General features: G+C 40.2%; 1 protein-coding gene across 1 annotated transcript in view; it reads left to right on the top strand.

The window, feature by feature from the left end:
• Nucleotides 1–12,835, top strand: part of UHRF2 (ubiquitin like with PHD and ring finger domains 2) — a 96,077-nt gene that overhangs the window by 11,800 nt on the left and 71,442 nt on the right. The window contains exon 3 of the mRNA XM_062208274.1: nucleotides 7,245–7,504. Coding sequence (XP_062064258.1) covers nucleotides 7,245–7,504 — 260 coding nt within the window. The remainder of the gene's footprint in view (nucleotides 1–7,244; nucleotides 7,505–12,835) is intronic.

Below are 12,835 nucleotides of genomic sequence, written 5' to 3'. Positions count from 1 at the left end.
AACCATAGCAATACCAGTACTTGTTTTTTTTTTTTGTTTTGTTTTGTTTTGTTTTGTTTTGTTTTGTTTTTACATTGTTGCTTTTTAAATAAGCTGATTATTTTAGAACACTTGTAAGTTTACAGCAAAATTGCAAAGGTAGTACAGAGTTCTCAAATACCTCATTTCCAGTGCTCTCCTTAATATCTTAGAGTAGTATGTATATTTGCTAGAATTAATGAGCTATATTTCCTTACTTTTACCTGATGTCCATCATTTTTCTGTTCCAGGATGCCATCCTGCTTGTAGTTGTCAAGCCTCCTCACAGTCGTCTTAGCTGGGACAGTTTCTCAGACTTTGTCTGTTTTTGATTACCTGGACAGCTTTTAAAAGTTTGGCCAGGTAGTTTTAAAAAAAATTACCCCTACTATGATTCGTCTGTTATTCTCCTTATCATTGGACTGGATTTATGTGTTTTGGGGAGGCAGATCATTAAAGTAAATTGCTGATTTCACTTCATCTTGTCTACAAAATGTGCCAGAATAGTCTGTTTGTTAAAGATAACCTAAGTTTTTTATCATTAAGGTATTAACTTAATCATCTGGCTGAGGCAGTGTTTGTAACATCTCACCATTTTTAAATAAGAACCCATCTCTCTTCCATACGGTACTCTTCAAGAGGAAGTTGTCATGTGTGGCCCCCACTTAAGGAGCAGGGAGCTATGTATGCTGCTGCTGTCAGCATGGGAGATGTCTCTTACCCCATTTATTCAGTCATTTGTATGACTTAAGCTTTATTATTACTTTTTACCTTCTTTCTGGCTATAGTTTAGAACCAGCTTCTTTTGAATTTGATTTGTTTTGTGCAGTGAATGCATAAATGTTTTATGAAGATGAATTTTTCATTATTTATCTGCAGATCTGAGATTAATCAAGGTTAAGCCGTTCATTAAATATAAGATTTTGTGTGGATGCACACTGATGAAATCTTTACTTAATATATACTAAATTGATCTTCTGTATATAAAGATAATTGAAAATGAATCTTGATGTGAATGGAATGGGAGAGGGAGCGGGAGATGGGAGGGGTGTGGGTGGGAGGGAAGTTATGGGGGGGGGGAAGCCATTGTAATTCATAAGCCTTACTTTGGAAATTTATATTTACTAAATAAAAGTTTTAAAAAAATAATCAACAAGATGAAGTTTTAATCTGAAGTTACTACCCAGTATCATTATTGCTTGGTTCTGTTGGTAACTTTGAACAATATTTGGTCAGTTTTAGAGCTTCTCATATGTTGTTACAAGAGACAAGATAACTAGCACTTTTGAAGGGCCTATCGAAGACTGTGAAGAGGCTGACTTCATCCATTGTCAATGTACACTAAACATTAATTGAATCATGCTGTTGTAGGTTAAGAACTAGAGTTTGTTTTCTGAAGAAAGGTGGGACTTGTTTTTGTTCTTTGAGATGCACAGTAGGGTAGACAGACAGACAGGAAGAGAGGCAGAGATGAGGAGTGGTAGAAAGAGGGAAAGACACTGGAGAGAGACACACATGGAAGGAGGGAGGGGAAGAAGGAGATAGAGTGAGAGAAAGAAACATAGAAGGAAGAGGGGGAGGGAGACAAGGAGTGAAGAAGAGAGAGAAGGGGAGGGAGACACAGAGAAGGGGAGAGGAGGGAGGGGAGGGACAGATAAACACCCTTAGTCTTCCCCCATCCCCAACATACAACCCACGAAGTAGGTAAAGCAGAGAGCAAGAGAGAGACAGAAAGAGAATGTATACTCCCATTTGTTGATTCATTTTCCCAATTCCTACAATGACTGGGGACTGGGCCAGGGCTGAAACGGGGAACATCATCCAGATCTCCCATGTGGATAGCAGGAACTCAAGTTACTTGAGCAATGACTGTTGCCTTCCAGGTCTGCATTTATAGAAAGCTGGAACTGCAGGGAACTAAACCCAAGTACTCCAGTAAGGGATATAGATCTCTAACCTCTAGGCTAAATGCACTTGCTAGTATGGACTTTTGATACCTGCACTGATTTTAATTTTGTTTTTTAGAATGTGGAGTCTTTGTATGACTCAGTAAAGTTGTACTTTTGAAATAGCTTCCATCCCAGCCTAAATGAATGTTAAACAGGATGGTGATGGTAAGTTTTTAGGGTTTAGCATAACATGCAATAATGTTGAACATTTTTCATTGTAAGAAGTGCAGGAGGCTGGCGCCATGGCTCACTTGGCTAATCCTCCGCCTGTGGCGCTGGCGCCCCAGGTTCTAGTCCCAGTTGGGGCGCTGGATTCTGTCCCAGTTGCTCCTCTTCAAGTCCAGCTCTCTGCTGTGGCCTGGGAAGGTAGTGGAGGATGGCCCGGGTGCTTGGGCCCTGCACCCTCATGGGAGACCAGGAGGAAGTACCCAGCTCCTGGCTTCGGATCGGCACAGCGCTGGCCATAGTGGCCATTTGAGGGTTGAACCAATGGAAGGAAGACCTTTCTCTCTTTCTCTCTCTCACTGTCTAACTCTGCCTGTCGAAAAGAAAAAAAAAAAATGCAGGAAAGAAGAAAATTGTCAGTAATTTAAGTAAAAATCGTTGATATTTTAGGATATTATAATGTGCCTTGTGTCCACATTGCAATACTTCATAGTTTACTTTTTTGATTATGATATGTTTTAGACAAAGTAAAAAGTAGAGTTTAATAAAATATTATGAAGTCATTATCTATAAACACTACCCAAATTAAAAAATATAATAGCAGAAGCCCTGGTGCTGTGGTGTAGTGGGTAAAGCCAACGCCTGCAGTGCTGGCATCCCATATGGGTGCCTGTTTGAGTCCTGGCTGCTCCACTTCCTATCCAGCTTTCTGCGGTGGCCTGGGAAAGCAGTAGAAGAAGATGGCCCAAGCCCTTTGGCCCTGCACCCATATGGGAGACCCGGAAAGAAGTTCCTGGCTTCAGATCCTCGCAGCTCTGGCTGTTGCGGCCAACTAGGGAGTGAACCAGCGGATGGAAAACTAATCTTTCTCTCTCTGTGCCTCTACTTCTCTCTCTGTGTAACCCTTTCAAGTAAAAATAAATAAATCTTTAAAAAAAAAATAGCAGACCAGGAGAAGCACCTGGCTCCTGCCATCGGAACAGCGCGGTGCGCCGGCCGCAGCGCGCTACCGCGGCGGCCATTGGAGGGTGAACCAACGGCAAAAGGAAGACCTTTCTCTCTGTCTCTCTCTCACTGTCCACTCTGCCTGTCAAAAAAAAAAAAAAAAAAAAGCAGAAGCTTCAGGAACTTCCTTTGTGACCTCTCCTATATAACTCCCTTTTCTGTAGTAGTGACCATTACCCGAGCTTCTATGATAATCATTTCTTTACTGTTTATTAACTTTATCTTATTGTTAACCTTTAACTTATTACTCTGTTTATGCAGCCCTAATACTCTGGCTTCTGAATTCTTTGTAGATGAAACAGTATTGTGTTTTTATTTATAACTTTGTAAAGAAACATGGTATGAATCATGTCCACAGTTGGAGAAACCTATGTTCTAGCAGAGTATGGTAATAAAACTGTGAGTTTTAATGAGTTTAAACATTGGAAATACTGCTATTTTATGGAGACATGATTTATTTGTGTGTACTATATACTTGCTGGGTTGGCACATTCTATGAATTTTTTTTTGAATATACTATAAAATATGAGTCTGGGACAAGTGAAATTAACTTTTTCAAGGTTACACCTAGTAGTAGGTGGAAGGACTTGAACCTAGGTTTTGTCTGCAAACCAAGAAAGTATTTAGAAATATAGGGGACCGGTGCTATGGTGTAGCAGGTAAAGCTGCCTCCTGCAGTGCTATTCGAATCCCGGCTGCTCCACCTCTGATCCAGCTCTCTGCTATGGACTGGGAAAGCAGTAGAAGATGGCCCAAGTCCTTGGGCCCCTGTACATGCATGGGAGACCTGAAGAAGCTTCTGGCTTCAGATCAGCCCAGTTCTTACTATTGCGGTCTATTGGGGAGTGAACCAGCAGATGGAAGACCTCTTTCTCTCTCTGCCTCTGCCTCTGCCTCTCCTTCTCTGTGTAACTCTGACTTTCAAGTAAATAAATAAATCTTTAAAAATTAAATTATAAAAAAAGTACCTAGTAAATGTTAAGCCCTCAAATATTTGCCATTAATATTGTTTTATCTTAATTGTTCTTCCTTGCCTTCCATACTTCATTTTTAAAAAAAAAAAATCAAATCAAATAATTAGACATGGAAGAACATTACTAAATATGGCCATATCAGTTCTTATGTGTAGATTGCTTTTCATGCACAAAACAACCAACTGGGAATCCATACTCCCCAACCACACTTGCCTTGTCTAACGCTGAAACACCAAATCAATCCCCTGCCCCAATCACAGGGGCCCTTCTCTTGAGAAATGTTACTTTTTCAATGGCATTCACGTCTCTATGGTGTCATTCAGTTACCTCTATAAATTAAAATCTTGCGGGTACAATGGAAACATTCACCCTCGCAAATTGTTTTCCTCTTTTGTTAGGTTGGCTCTGTATGTTTGTCTTTTCTTTTGACTAATTACTTCAGTTCTTAACTTCTGTTAGATTACTTAGGTTACCATGGCAGTATCCTCTGTTTTTATATTAATTATGCAGGCTTAAGTATTTTTCTTCTGAATTGCTATCAAAACTCTGGCTTTACATAAGAGATTTAGCTTCTTCTATGCAGTTCAGTTCATTTAATTTGGCCTCATTTAGTGTGTCTGTGTGATGTGCAAAAACTTTGAAGTTAAGAGCATTTTTCTTCTACTCATTTTGTAAACATTATTGTGAGTGGTTCACTTTGTTGATAGTACAGACAGTAAGGCTTGAAGTTCTTGTTACCAGTTATGAGTATAGATTTATTCAAAGAAGGTCATACCTTGTGACATTTTGTTGTATGTATATTTAAACAATGGCAGTATCTCAGGTTGATTTAGGTGACTCTTAAGTCTAATTGTGTTGCCAACATTGAGGTATCCAGATATTGGAAGTCTGCTGGTTTTATATATTTGATGGGCAAATTTAATATTTTTTTTATTTTAAAATTTTGCTAGAGAAGGAGAAAGAAAAAGCAGGAAGTGGGCCAGTGCTGGAGCCAGGAGTCAGGAACTCAATCCATGTCTCCATGTGGGTGGCAGAAACCTGATTATTTGAGCTATTACTGCTGTCTTCCTGGGTCTGTATTGGTGGGAAGCTGGAATCTGGCAGGGAATTGAGCCCGGATACTCCTGCATGGGACATGATATCTTAACAGCTAGAATGAACACCTGCTGTCAAATTCAGTGCTGCTTTATACCTGTTACTGCCCATGGTAACACTTACATTGTTGTATTTTGTGCAGTTACCATTTTAATGTCAAATACATTCTGCTTTCTTTGCTACAAGATTTATGTAGTGTTACATATTAAACCTCCTACGTTTTGATTTGCTGTGAAAGAGTAATAACTTCAGTTTATCTCCCAAGTATCATGAACCTTATCATTGTTTTTTTGTTGTTTCAGCTGGATTGCTTATAGGAGCCTAAATGTCTAAGTTGGTCAGTGATTATTATGAAAGAAAAGAGCCTGTGTCTGTTTAATACATGGAACTATGCAATATAAATGTGTTCTGTCTCTGATTCATTGTCAGACATAACCTGGTTGGCCTTTAGGTCCTTTCCTGTTCTGTTGAACTCTTCATTCTTATGTGTTTTTCTTTTTCTTTTCTTTTTTTTGACAGGCAGAGTGGATAGTGAGAGAGACAGAGAGAAAGGTCTTCCTTTTTGCTGTTGGTTCACCCTCCAATGGCCGCTGCGGCCGGCGCATCGCACTGATCCGAAGGCAGGAGCCAGGTGCTTCTCCTGGTCTCCCATGCGGGTGCAGGGCCCAAGGACTTGGGCCATCCTCCACTGCCTTCCCGGGCCACAGCAGAGAGCTGGCCTGGAAGAGGGGCAACCGGGATAGAATCCGGCGCCCCAACCGGGACTAGAACCCGGTGTGCCGGCGCCGCAAGGCGGAGGATTAGCCTGTTAAGCCACGGCGCCGGCTTATGTGTTTTTCAAGCTATTCATTGCTACCTTGTTTATTACGTAAGCTGTTTTTGGTCAAATGTTGTACCTTTTCTGGTACTGATTTAATACTTTTTTTTTTCTATACTGTGTCTACCTTCTATGTCAGGTTGGTGGTTTGAAACCATTTTATATTTTTTAATAACTTATAGATTTGTCACTTATCTTTGGAGTTCCTACTTATCTATCTTGTCTACAATATCAAGCTGCTTGGCATAATGGCAAGAACATAAGCTTCACCCCTAGCTATACTATTTGTCAGAATTATGTTAGACACTTTTAAATGGTCTCTTATACTCTCAAGGAAGAACTAGCTTGATGAGATGATCTTGTGTTTATGTGTTAATAATTTTTTTTTTCTTTTCAAGGCTTAAAAAAAAAGTTGGGGAGATCTTGCTTGGTTATTGTCCTGAAAGAGCCTTGACATTTTAGACCAGTGTCCTGAGATTTTTTAGGAGAGGATTTTTTTCAGTCTGCTTCCATTTCTTAACTCTTAATTCTCCAATGCACCTATTTTTTTAATACTCTTTTCTTTTATCAGATTATTTGGCTTATAATCTGATCATCCACTATTATTGATTATATCCATTTTGTATCTTACAGCTCTGTTCTTTGAAGTGGTAAATGAATATTTTTCCTGCTGAGTTACTAACTACAACTAGGACTTAACACCATTTATATAAATGGGCTCCAGGGTTCATTAGGCTCTTCCCTTTGTTGTTATACATAATTCTCCAATTTTCAAGTTGTTTAAAATACTGTACTGTTTTCTAGTTGGACTGTGTATATTATTTTTAGGATTATGGAGAAATTTTAGAACAGACAACACAGTCACAATAAAATCCTGGCCTACCTTTAGTGATATTCGTTGGGTGACTTGCCAGAATGACTCTTGGTTATATAAAAATTGCGTTTTCTAAAATATAGGGTAGACATGATAAAGGAGTGAAAAAGATGCCTGTTTCATTGAAGGAAATTAAGAGGGAAGTTAATTTTTATATTGGCAAATTCCAGTTTTGAGAAAGTACAACCTAAAAAGACTAGTTTGGTGTAATCTCTTTACTCATTTTAAACATGAATAGCTGCAAATACTGTTTACCATGATAGCACTCAAATAACTTGAGTTGTGTTAAGGTTTTTGAAGCAGTAGGTAAAATTAAGCTTCATTAACTAATTTTAAACTCTTTTTAGGTAAATGAATTGGTGGATGCCAGAGATGTCGGCCTTGGTGCTTGGTTTGAAGCACATATACATAGTGTTACTAGAGCTTCTGATGGACATTCACGTGGCAAAACTCCACTGAAGAATGGCAGTTCTTATAAAAGGACTAATGGAAATATAAATCATAATTCCAAAGAGAACACAAATAAATTGGACAATGTACCCTCTACGTCTAATTCAGACTCTGTTGCTGCTGATGAAGACGTTATTTATCATATCCAGTATGATGAGTAAGTGCTCATGCTATTGAGGACTTCATTCTTGTTTTCATTTATAGAAGCAAAGCCTTCCTTTTCCAGATTAGTCTTTCTGAAGAAGTCATTTAGAGATATTGTTCAAACCATTACATTTTTATTTTGTTTCTGTTTAGTGGTTGTAATCTAATGAATTAAGAGCTTTTTAACTCTCAGTCATCTTTGCCTCTTAAGTGGCTTGTTTGCAGTATCCTAATATGTGCCTTAATTTAGGATGTACAGGTTTCTGTCTTTTCCTCTTTTATATTAGATTTTTTGATACATATATATTTTTTCAGTATTTTTAGAAAGTATTTTATAACATGAAGTGCAACAGCCATTAGAAGGAGGTAGAAATACTTTCTGAACAGCTTTCTTAGGATAACTTAGAAACAGCTTATCCATTTAATTAGTGTAATTTAATGTTTTTAACATATTCACAAGGTTGTGCATTATCGCAAACTATTTTTAGAACATTTTTATCTCCCTAAGAAGAAATCTCAGGTTCAATAGCAGTCTCTCCCCAGCTGTCTTCTCCCAATAAAATGTTTAAAAATGTTTCAATGAAAATGATGTTAAGAACTTGCCTTGAGGGCCTAGATTCTAACACCAAATTATTGCCTTTATTCATTTTTATTTATTTTAAGATTTATTTATTTGAAAGGAAGAGTTACAGGGATAGAGACAGAGAGATCTTCAATTCGCTGGCTTGCTCCCCAAATGGCTGCAGTGGTTAGGATTGGGCTGGGCCAGGAGTTTCATCTGTGTCTCCCATGTGCGGGCAGATACCCAATCACTTGGGCCATCCTCCACAGCTTCCCCAGGCACATTAGCCGAGAGCTGGATCAGAAGTGGAGCAGCCAGTACTAAAACCAGTACCCATATGGGATGCTGGTGTCACAGGCTGCGGCTTAACCTGCTGTCTTATAACACTGGCCCCATCCTTTATTCATTTTAAAAATCCTAATGCAAAAGTTCTTATAAATCTAACTCTAAACAAGCCATCACTGTTACCAAGTGTAAAAATTTAAAAATCCCAAAATTGCTATTTTTCATTCGCAAGGTTGTATAAAAGAATTTCATTTCAGTTCAGATTTCCAAGATACTTAGGAAGAGTTCAAAAGTAGCTCAAAAGTAGTACTTCCTGCTGCCTCCTTTACTTGTCCATTAAATAAACTTTCCTCTAAGGGGAAAAAAAGTAGATTGTCTCTAAATCTTCACTTTTTTTTTTGTATTTCTGATGGTTGTGGCTAACCCGCCAACTCTACTTATTGCAAATGAGCCATCACACTGTTTTTTACTACAGTAAGGGATAATTGAACCAACACTAAGAATGGGTCTTAGGGTCCGGTATTGGCCAGGACTGGCAATATTGATGATTCAAGGATAGTATAGAAAGAAGTTGGCAGCTGGTGTTGTGGCACAGTGGGTTAAGCTGTCACCTGCAGCATGAGAATCCCGTATGGGCACCAGTTTGAGTCCTGGCTGCTCCATTTCCTATCCAACTCCCTGCTAATGCATCTGGGAAAGCAGCAGAAGATGGCCTAACTGCTTTGGGCTCCTGCACCTGCATGGGAGACCAGGAGAAAGCACCTGGCTCCTGGCTTCGGATAGGCGTAGCTCTGGCCGTAGTGGCCATTTAGGGGGTGAACCAATGGAAGGGGGGGACCTTTCTGTCTCATTGTCTATCTGTCAAATTAAAAAAAAAAAAAACGTTAGTGCTGTGCTGGAAGTTAAGCACCCCTGCTTTGAAAATTCAAGGTAGAGAAGATATTTTTATGTTTCTGAGGGAATACAGGAAGGATACCAAGGATAAAGAAGCATGAAGTTTGGGACTTCTTGAGAGATTAGAATGGTTATGGTATAGAAGGTTACAGTGAATAGAAAGAAATGAAACAAAGATAAACATAATTTTCCAGTTAAACATGGCAGATTTAGTTGTTTGTTTCCTCTCCTTCCTACACACTCCTAGAATAAAAGTAAAAAAAAAAGTTATGTAAATCCCTAAGAAGAAAAGAAGTCAAAAACACAAGAGAAAACAACAAAATTTAGAAAGGGGAAACACTAACAGATGAATAATACCTGTCTTAGAAGGCCAGAGAAAGCTGAAACCTAGGAATGCAACAAGCAAGCAAATATATTTGCAATGGAGAAGCTTGGGAAGGCTCAGCCTGAGATTCACTAGGAAATTTAGAATTAAGCATATGGAATAGGACTGTGAACAAGGCAGGCAGTCTGTTAATTTGTATTGAAGAGCATTTAACCACACGTAACCTACTAAGAGTTTAAACCAAGAAACCCTGGTATCCAGGAAATAGGACTCAACACAGGAAGTAAATGGAAACAGATCCCAGAATGACAGGTGTACAATAGACAGGCCTAGAGCTACAGAGGAAGCTGTCCAGGTTGGAATAGGACACAGGGCTCCAGATGAGATGTTTTGAAGCCCAAAAGATTATTAGATACCTGAAATGTTTGCACATAGAATTAACAGCTGTTTAGAATGCACATAAGTTAATGATAGCTACATAGAAAACTAAGCGACCGAAAATAGCTGTTAGGTATTTGAAGGAAAATAAAACTGTGGAAGAAAGGAAACATAGTTAAAAGGTAACTGTGGATACTTTCATCAACATTAAAAAAAAATGGTTTTACAAACCACATGGTTTGTATAATAGGCTTAAGAGAAAGAAAAAGTTTGCCAACGTTTGTTAAGATTATGGAGCCAGATGGTCAGACTTCGAACCATGTCCCTGCTTTTTAGTACTATCCAAATAATTTAACTTGTTTGTGTCATCCTCAAAGTGGTGGCAGATAGTGCCTGCCTCTCTCAAAAGTTGTTGTGGCTGGCGCTGCGGCTCACTTGGCTAATCCTCCACCTGCAGCACCGGCACCCTGGGTTCTAGTCCTGGTCGGGGTGCCGGATTCTATCCCGGTTGCTCCTCTTCCAGGCCAGCTCTCTGCTGTGGCCCGGGAAGGCAGTGGAGGATGGCCCAGGTCCTTGGGCCCTGCACCCACATGGGAGACCAGGAGGAAGCACCTGGCTCCTGGCTTCAGATTGGCGCAGTGCGCCAGCCGTAGCAGCCATTTGGGGGGTGTACCAATGGAAGGAAGAACTTTTCTCTGTCTCTCTCTCTCTCTCTCTCTCACTAACTATGCCTGTAAAAAAAAAAAAGAGTTGTGCCTACGTGACCACTTAGAGTAGTGCCTTGTAAGTGTTAGTAAATACAAGGAAGAGGAGGTTGGAAGCTAGTGCACTGTATATGGGAAATAAAGGGTAGCAGTGAAAAAACAAAAAAGAAGGCTGTAAGAGTATTTCAAAATATGGGGATAAATAAGGAATAGCTAAGAATTGAAAGTGATTACCTCTTGTGGTGGGCTAGGGCAGGAGACTTGCTTCTTTTCTTTTTATTTATTTGACAGGTAGAGTTACAGATAGAGAGAGACACAGAAAGAAAGAAAGGTCTTCCCTCCGTTAGTTCATTCTCCAAATGGCTGCCATGGCCAGAGTTGCGCAGATCCGAAGCCAGGAGCCAGGTGCCTCTTCCCAGTCTCATGCGGGTGCAGGGCCCAAGCACTTGGGCCATCCTCCACTGCTATCCCAGGCCACAACAGAGCACTGGATTGGAAGAGGAGCAACCAGGACTAGAACTGGTGCTCATATGGGATGCCGGCACCGTAGGCGGAGGATTAACCTACTGTACCACGGCACTGGCCCTGACTTGCTTCTTGTCAATGTAAGCCCACCTTCTCAATTCTGTACACATGGAAACAAAAAACTTATAAAAATGGGAAGAGCCTTTTGTGTTTACCTAATGTTAATTTTAATGTAATTTTACTTTTTATAAATATTTATTTCATTTATTTAAAAGAGTTACAGAGAGAGATAGAGACAGAGAGAGAGGTTTTACATCTGCTGGTTCACTCCCCAGATGGCCACAACGGCTGGGGCTGTGCCTATCCGAAGCCAGGAGCCAGGAGCTTCTTCTGGATCTCCCATGCAGGTGCAGGGGCCCAAGGACTTGGACCATCTTCTACTGCTTTCCCACGCCATAGCAGAGAGCTGGATCAGAAGAGGAGCAGCCAGGACTAGAGCCGGTGCCCATTTGGGATGCCGGTGCTTCAGGCCAGGGCTTTAACCTGCTGTCGGCGGCGCCAGCCCCATTAGTTTTATTTTTAATGGTAAAGGTTTTTAAACATGTAGGAATTGAAAGCATACATAACAAACTCATCATTTAGCTTCAGCCTTTACCAACTTGGAGCCAATTTTGTTTTATTTATAACAGGTCCCTGATTATTTAGAAAAAACTCTCACACCTTATATAATTTCAGCTGTAAATGGCCTTTCATCTGGCTTTAGCAGCCATGGTTGGTACACTGCTTGGTTCTGCCTTCAAGAAAGAACTTTACTGATGAACTGCAAGTAGTTCAGTTAGCTGATGACCTTCAATCATAGCATTTTAAAAACCTGTCAGAGTGTTTATACCAAAGTTAATATCTGCTTCTCTGTTTCTGTCTCCTTTTTTTTTGTTGTTGTAAGATTCCATTGTTGTCAGCTTGATCCATCTGTAGTAAAATTTGCCACCAACTTGTACTAGTTTTGAGCAACTGTTATATAACACTATCTTATTAAGTGTATAAATATGGTAATCATTCATCCTATTATTTCTTTATTTTTAGCTAGAATTTTTTTATACAACTGTCAACCTATGAAAGGTAGCTTTGAATCCTTCACCTTTTTTTAGTTTTCAGAGTTCCCTAGCGCTCTCCAAAGGTTTACCAGTGAGATTTTGACTTTAAGTAGTATGACCTTACAATGAATTTTTTTTTTTTTTTTTTTGACAGGCAGAGTGGACAGTGAGAGAGAGAGACAGAAAGGTCTTCCTTTTCCGTTGGTTCACCCCCCAATGGCTCTGTGGCCGGCGCACCGCGCTGATCCGAAGCCAGGAGCCAGTTGCTTCTCTTGGTCTCCTATGTGGGTGCAGGGCTCAAGGACCTGGGCCATCCTCCTCTGCACTCCCAGGCCACAGCAGAGAGCTGGACAGGAAGAGGAGCGACCGGGACAGAATCCGGCGCCCCAACCAGGACTAAAACCCAGTGTGCCGGCGCCGCAGGTGGAGGATTAGCCTAGTGAGCCGCGGTGCCGGCCCTTACAATGAATTTTAACACTTGTTGTAATCTAGCCCAGTGATTATTTTTGGTGTCCAGATTGGCCTATTTCTTTTTTTTTTTTTTTTTGACAGGCAGAGTGGATAGTGAGAGAGAGAGACAGAGAGAAAGGTCTTCCTTTTGCCGTTGGTTCACCCTCCAATGGCCGCCGCGGTAGCG

The sequence above is a fragment of the Lepus europaeus genome, chromosome 12 (genome assembly GCF_033115175.1).
Source record: "Lepus europaeus isolate LE1 chromosome 12, mLepTim1.pri, whole genome shotgun sequence".
NCBI lineage: Eukaryota > Metazoa > Chordata > Mammalia > Lagomorpha > Leporidae > Lepus > Lepus europaeus.
The sequence above is the reverse complement of the archived record's forward strand: the minus strand, read 5'-3'. Positions and strand labels throughout refer to the sequence as shown.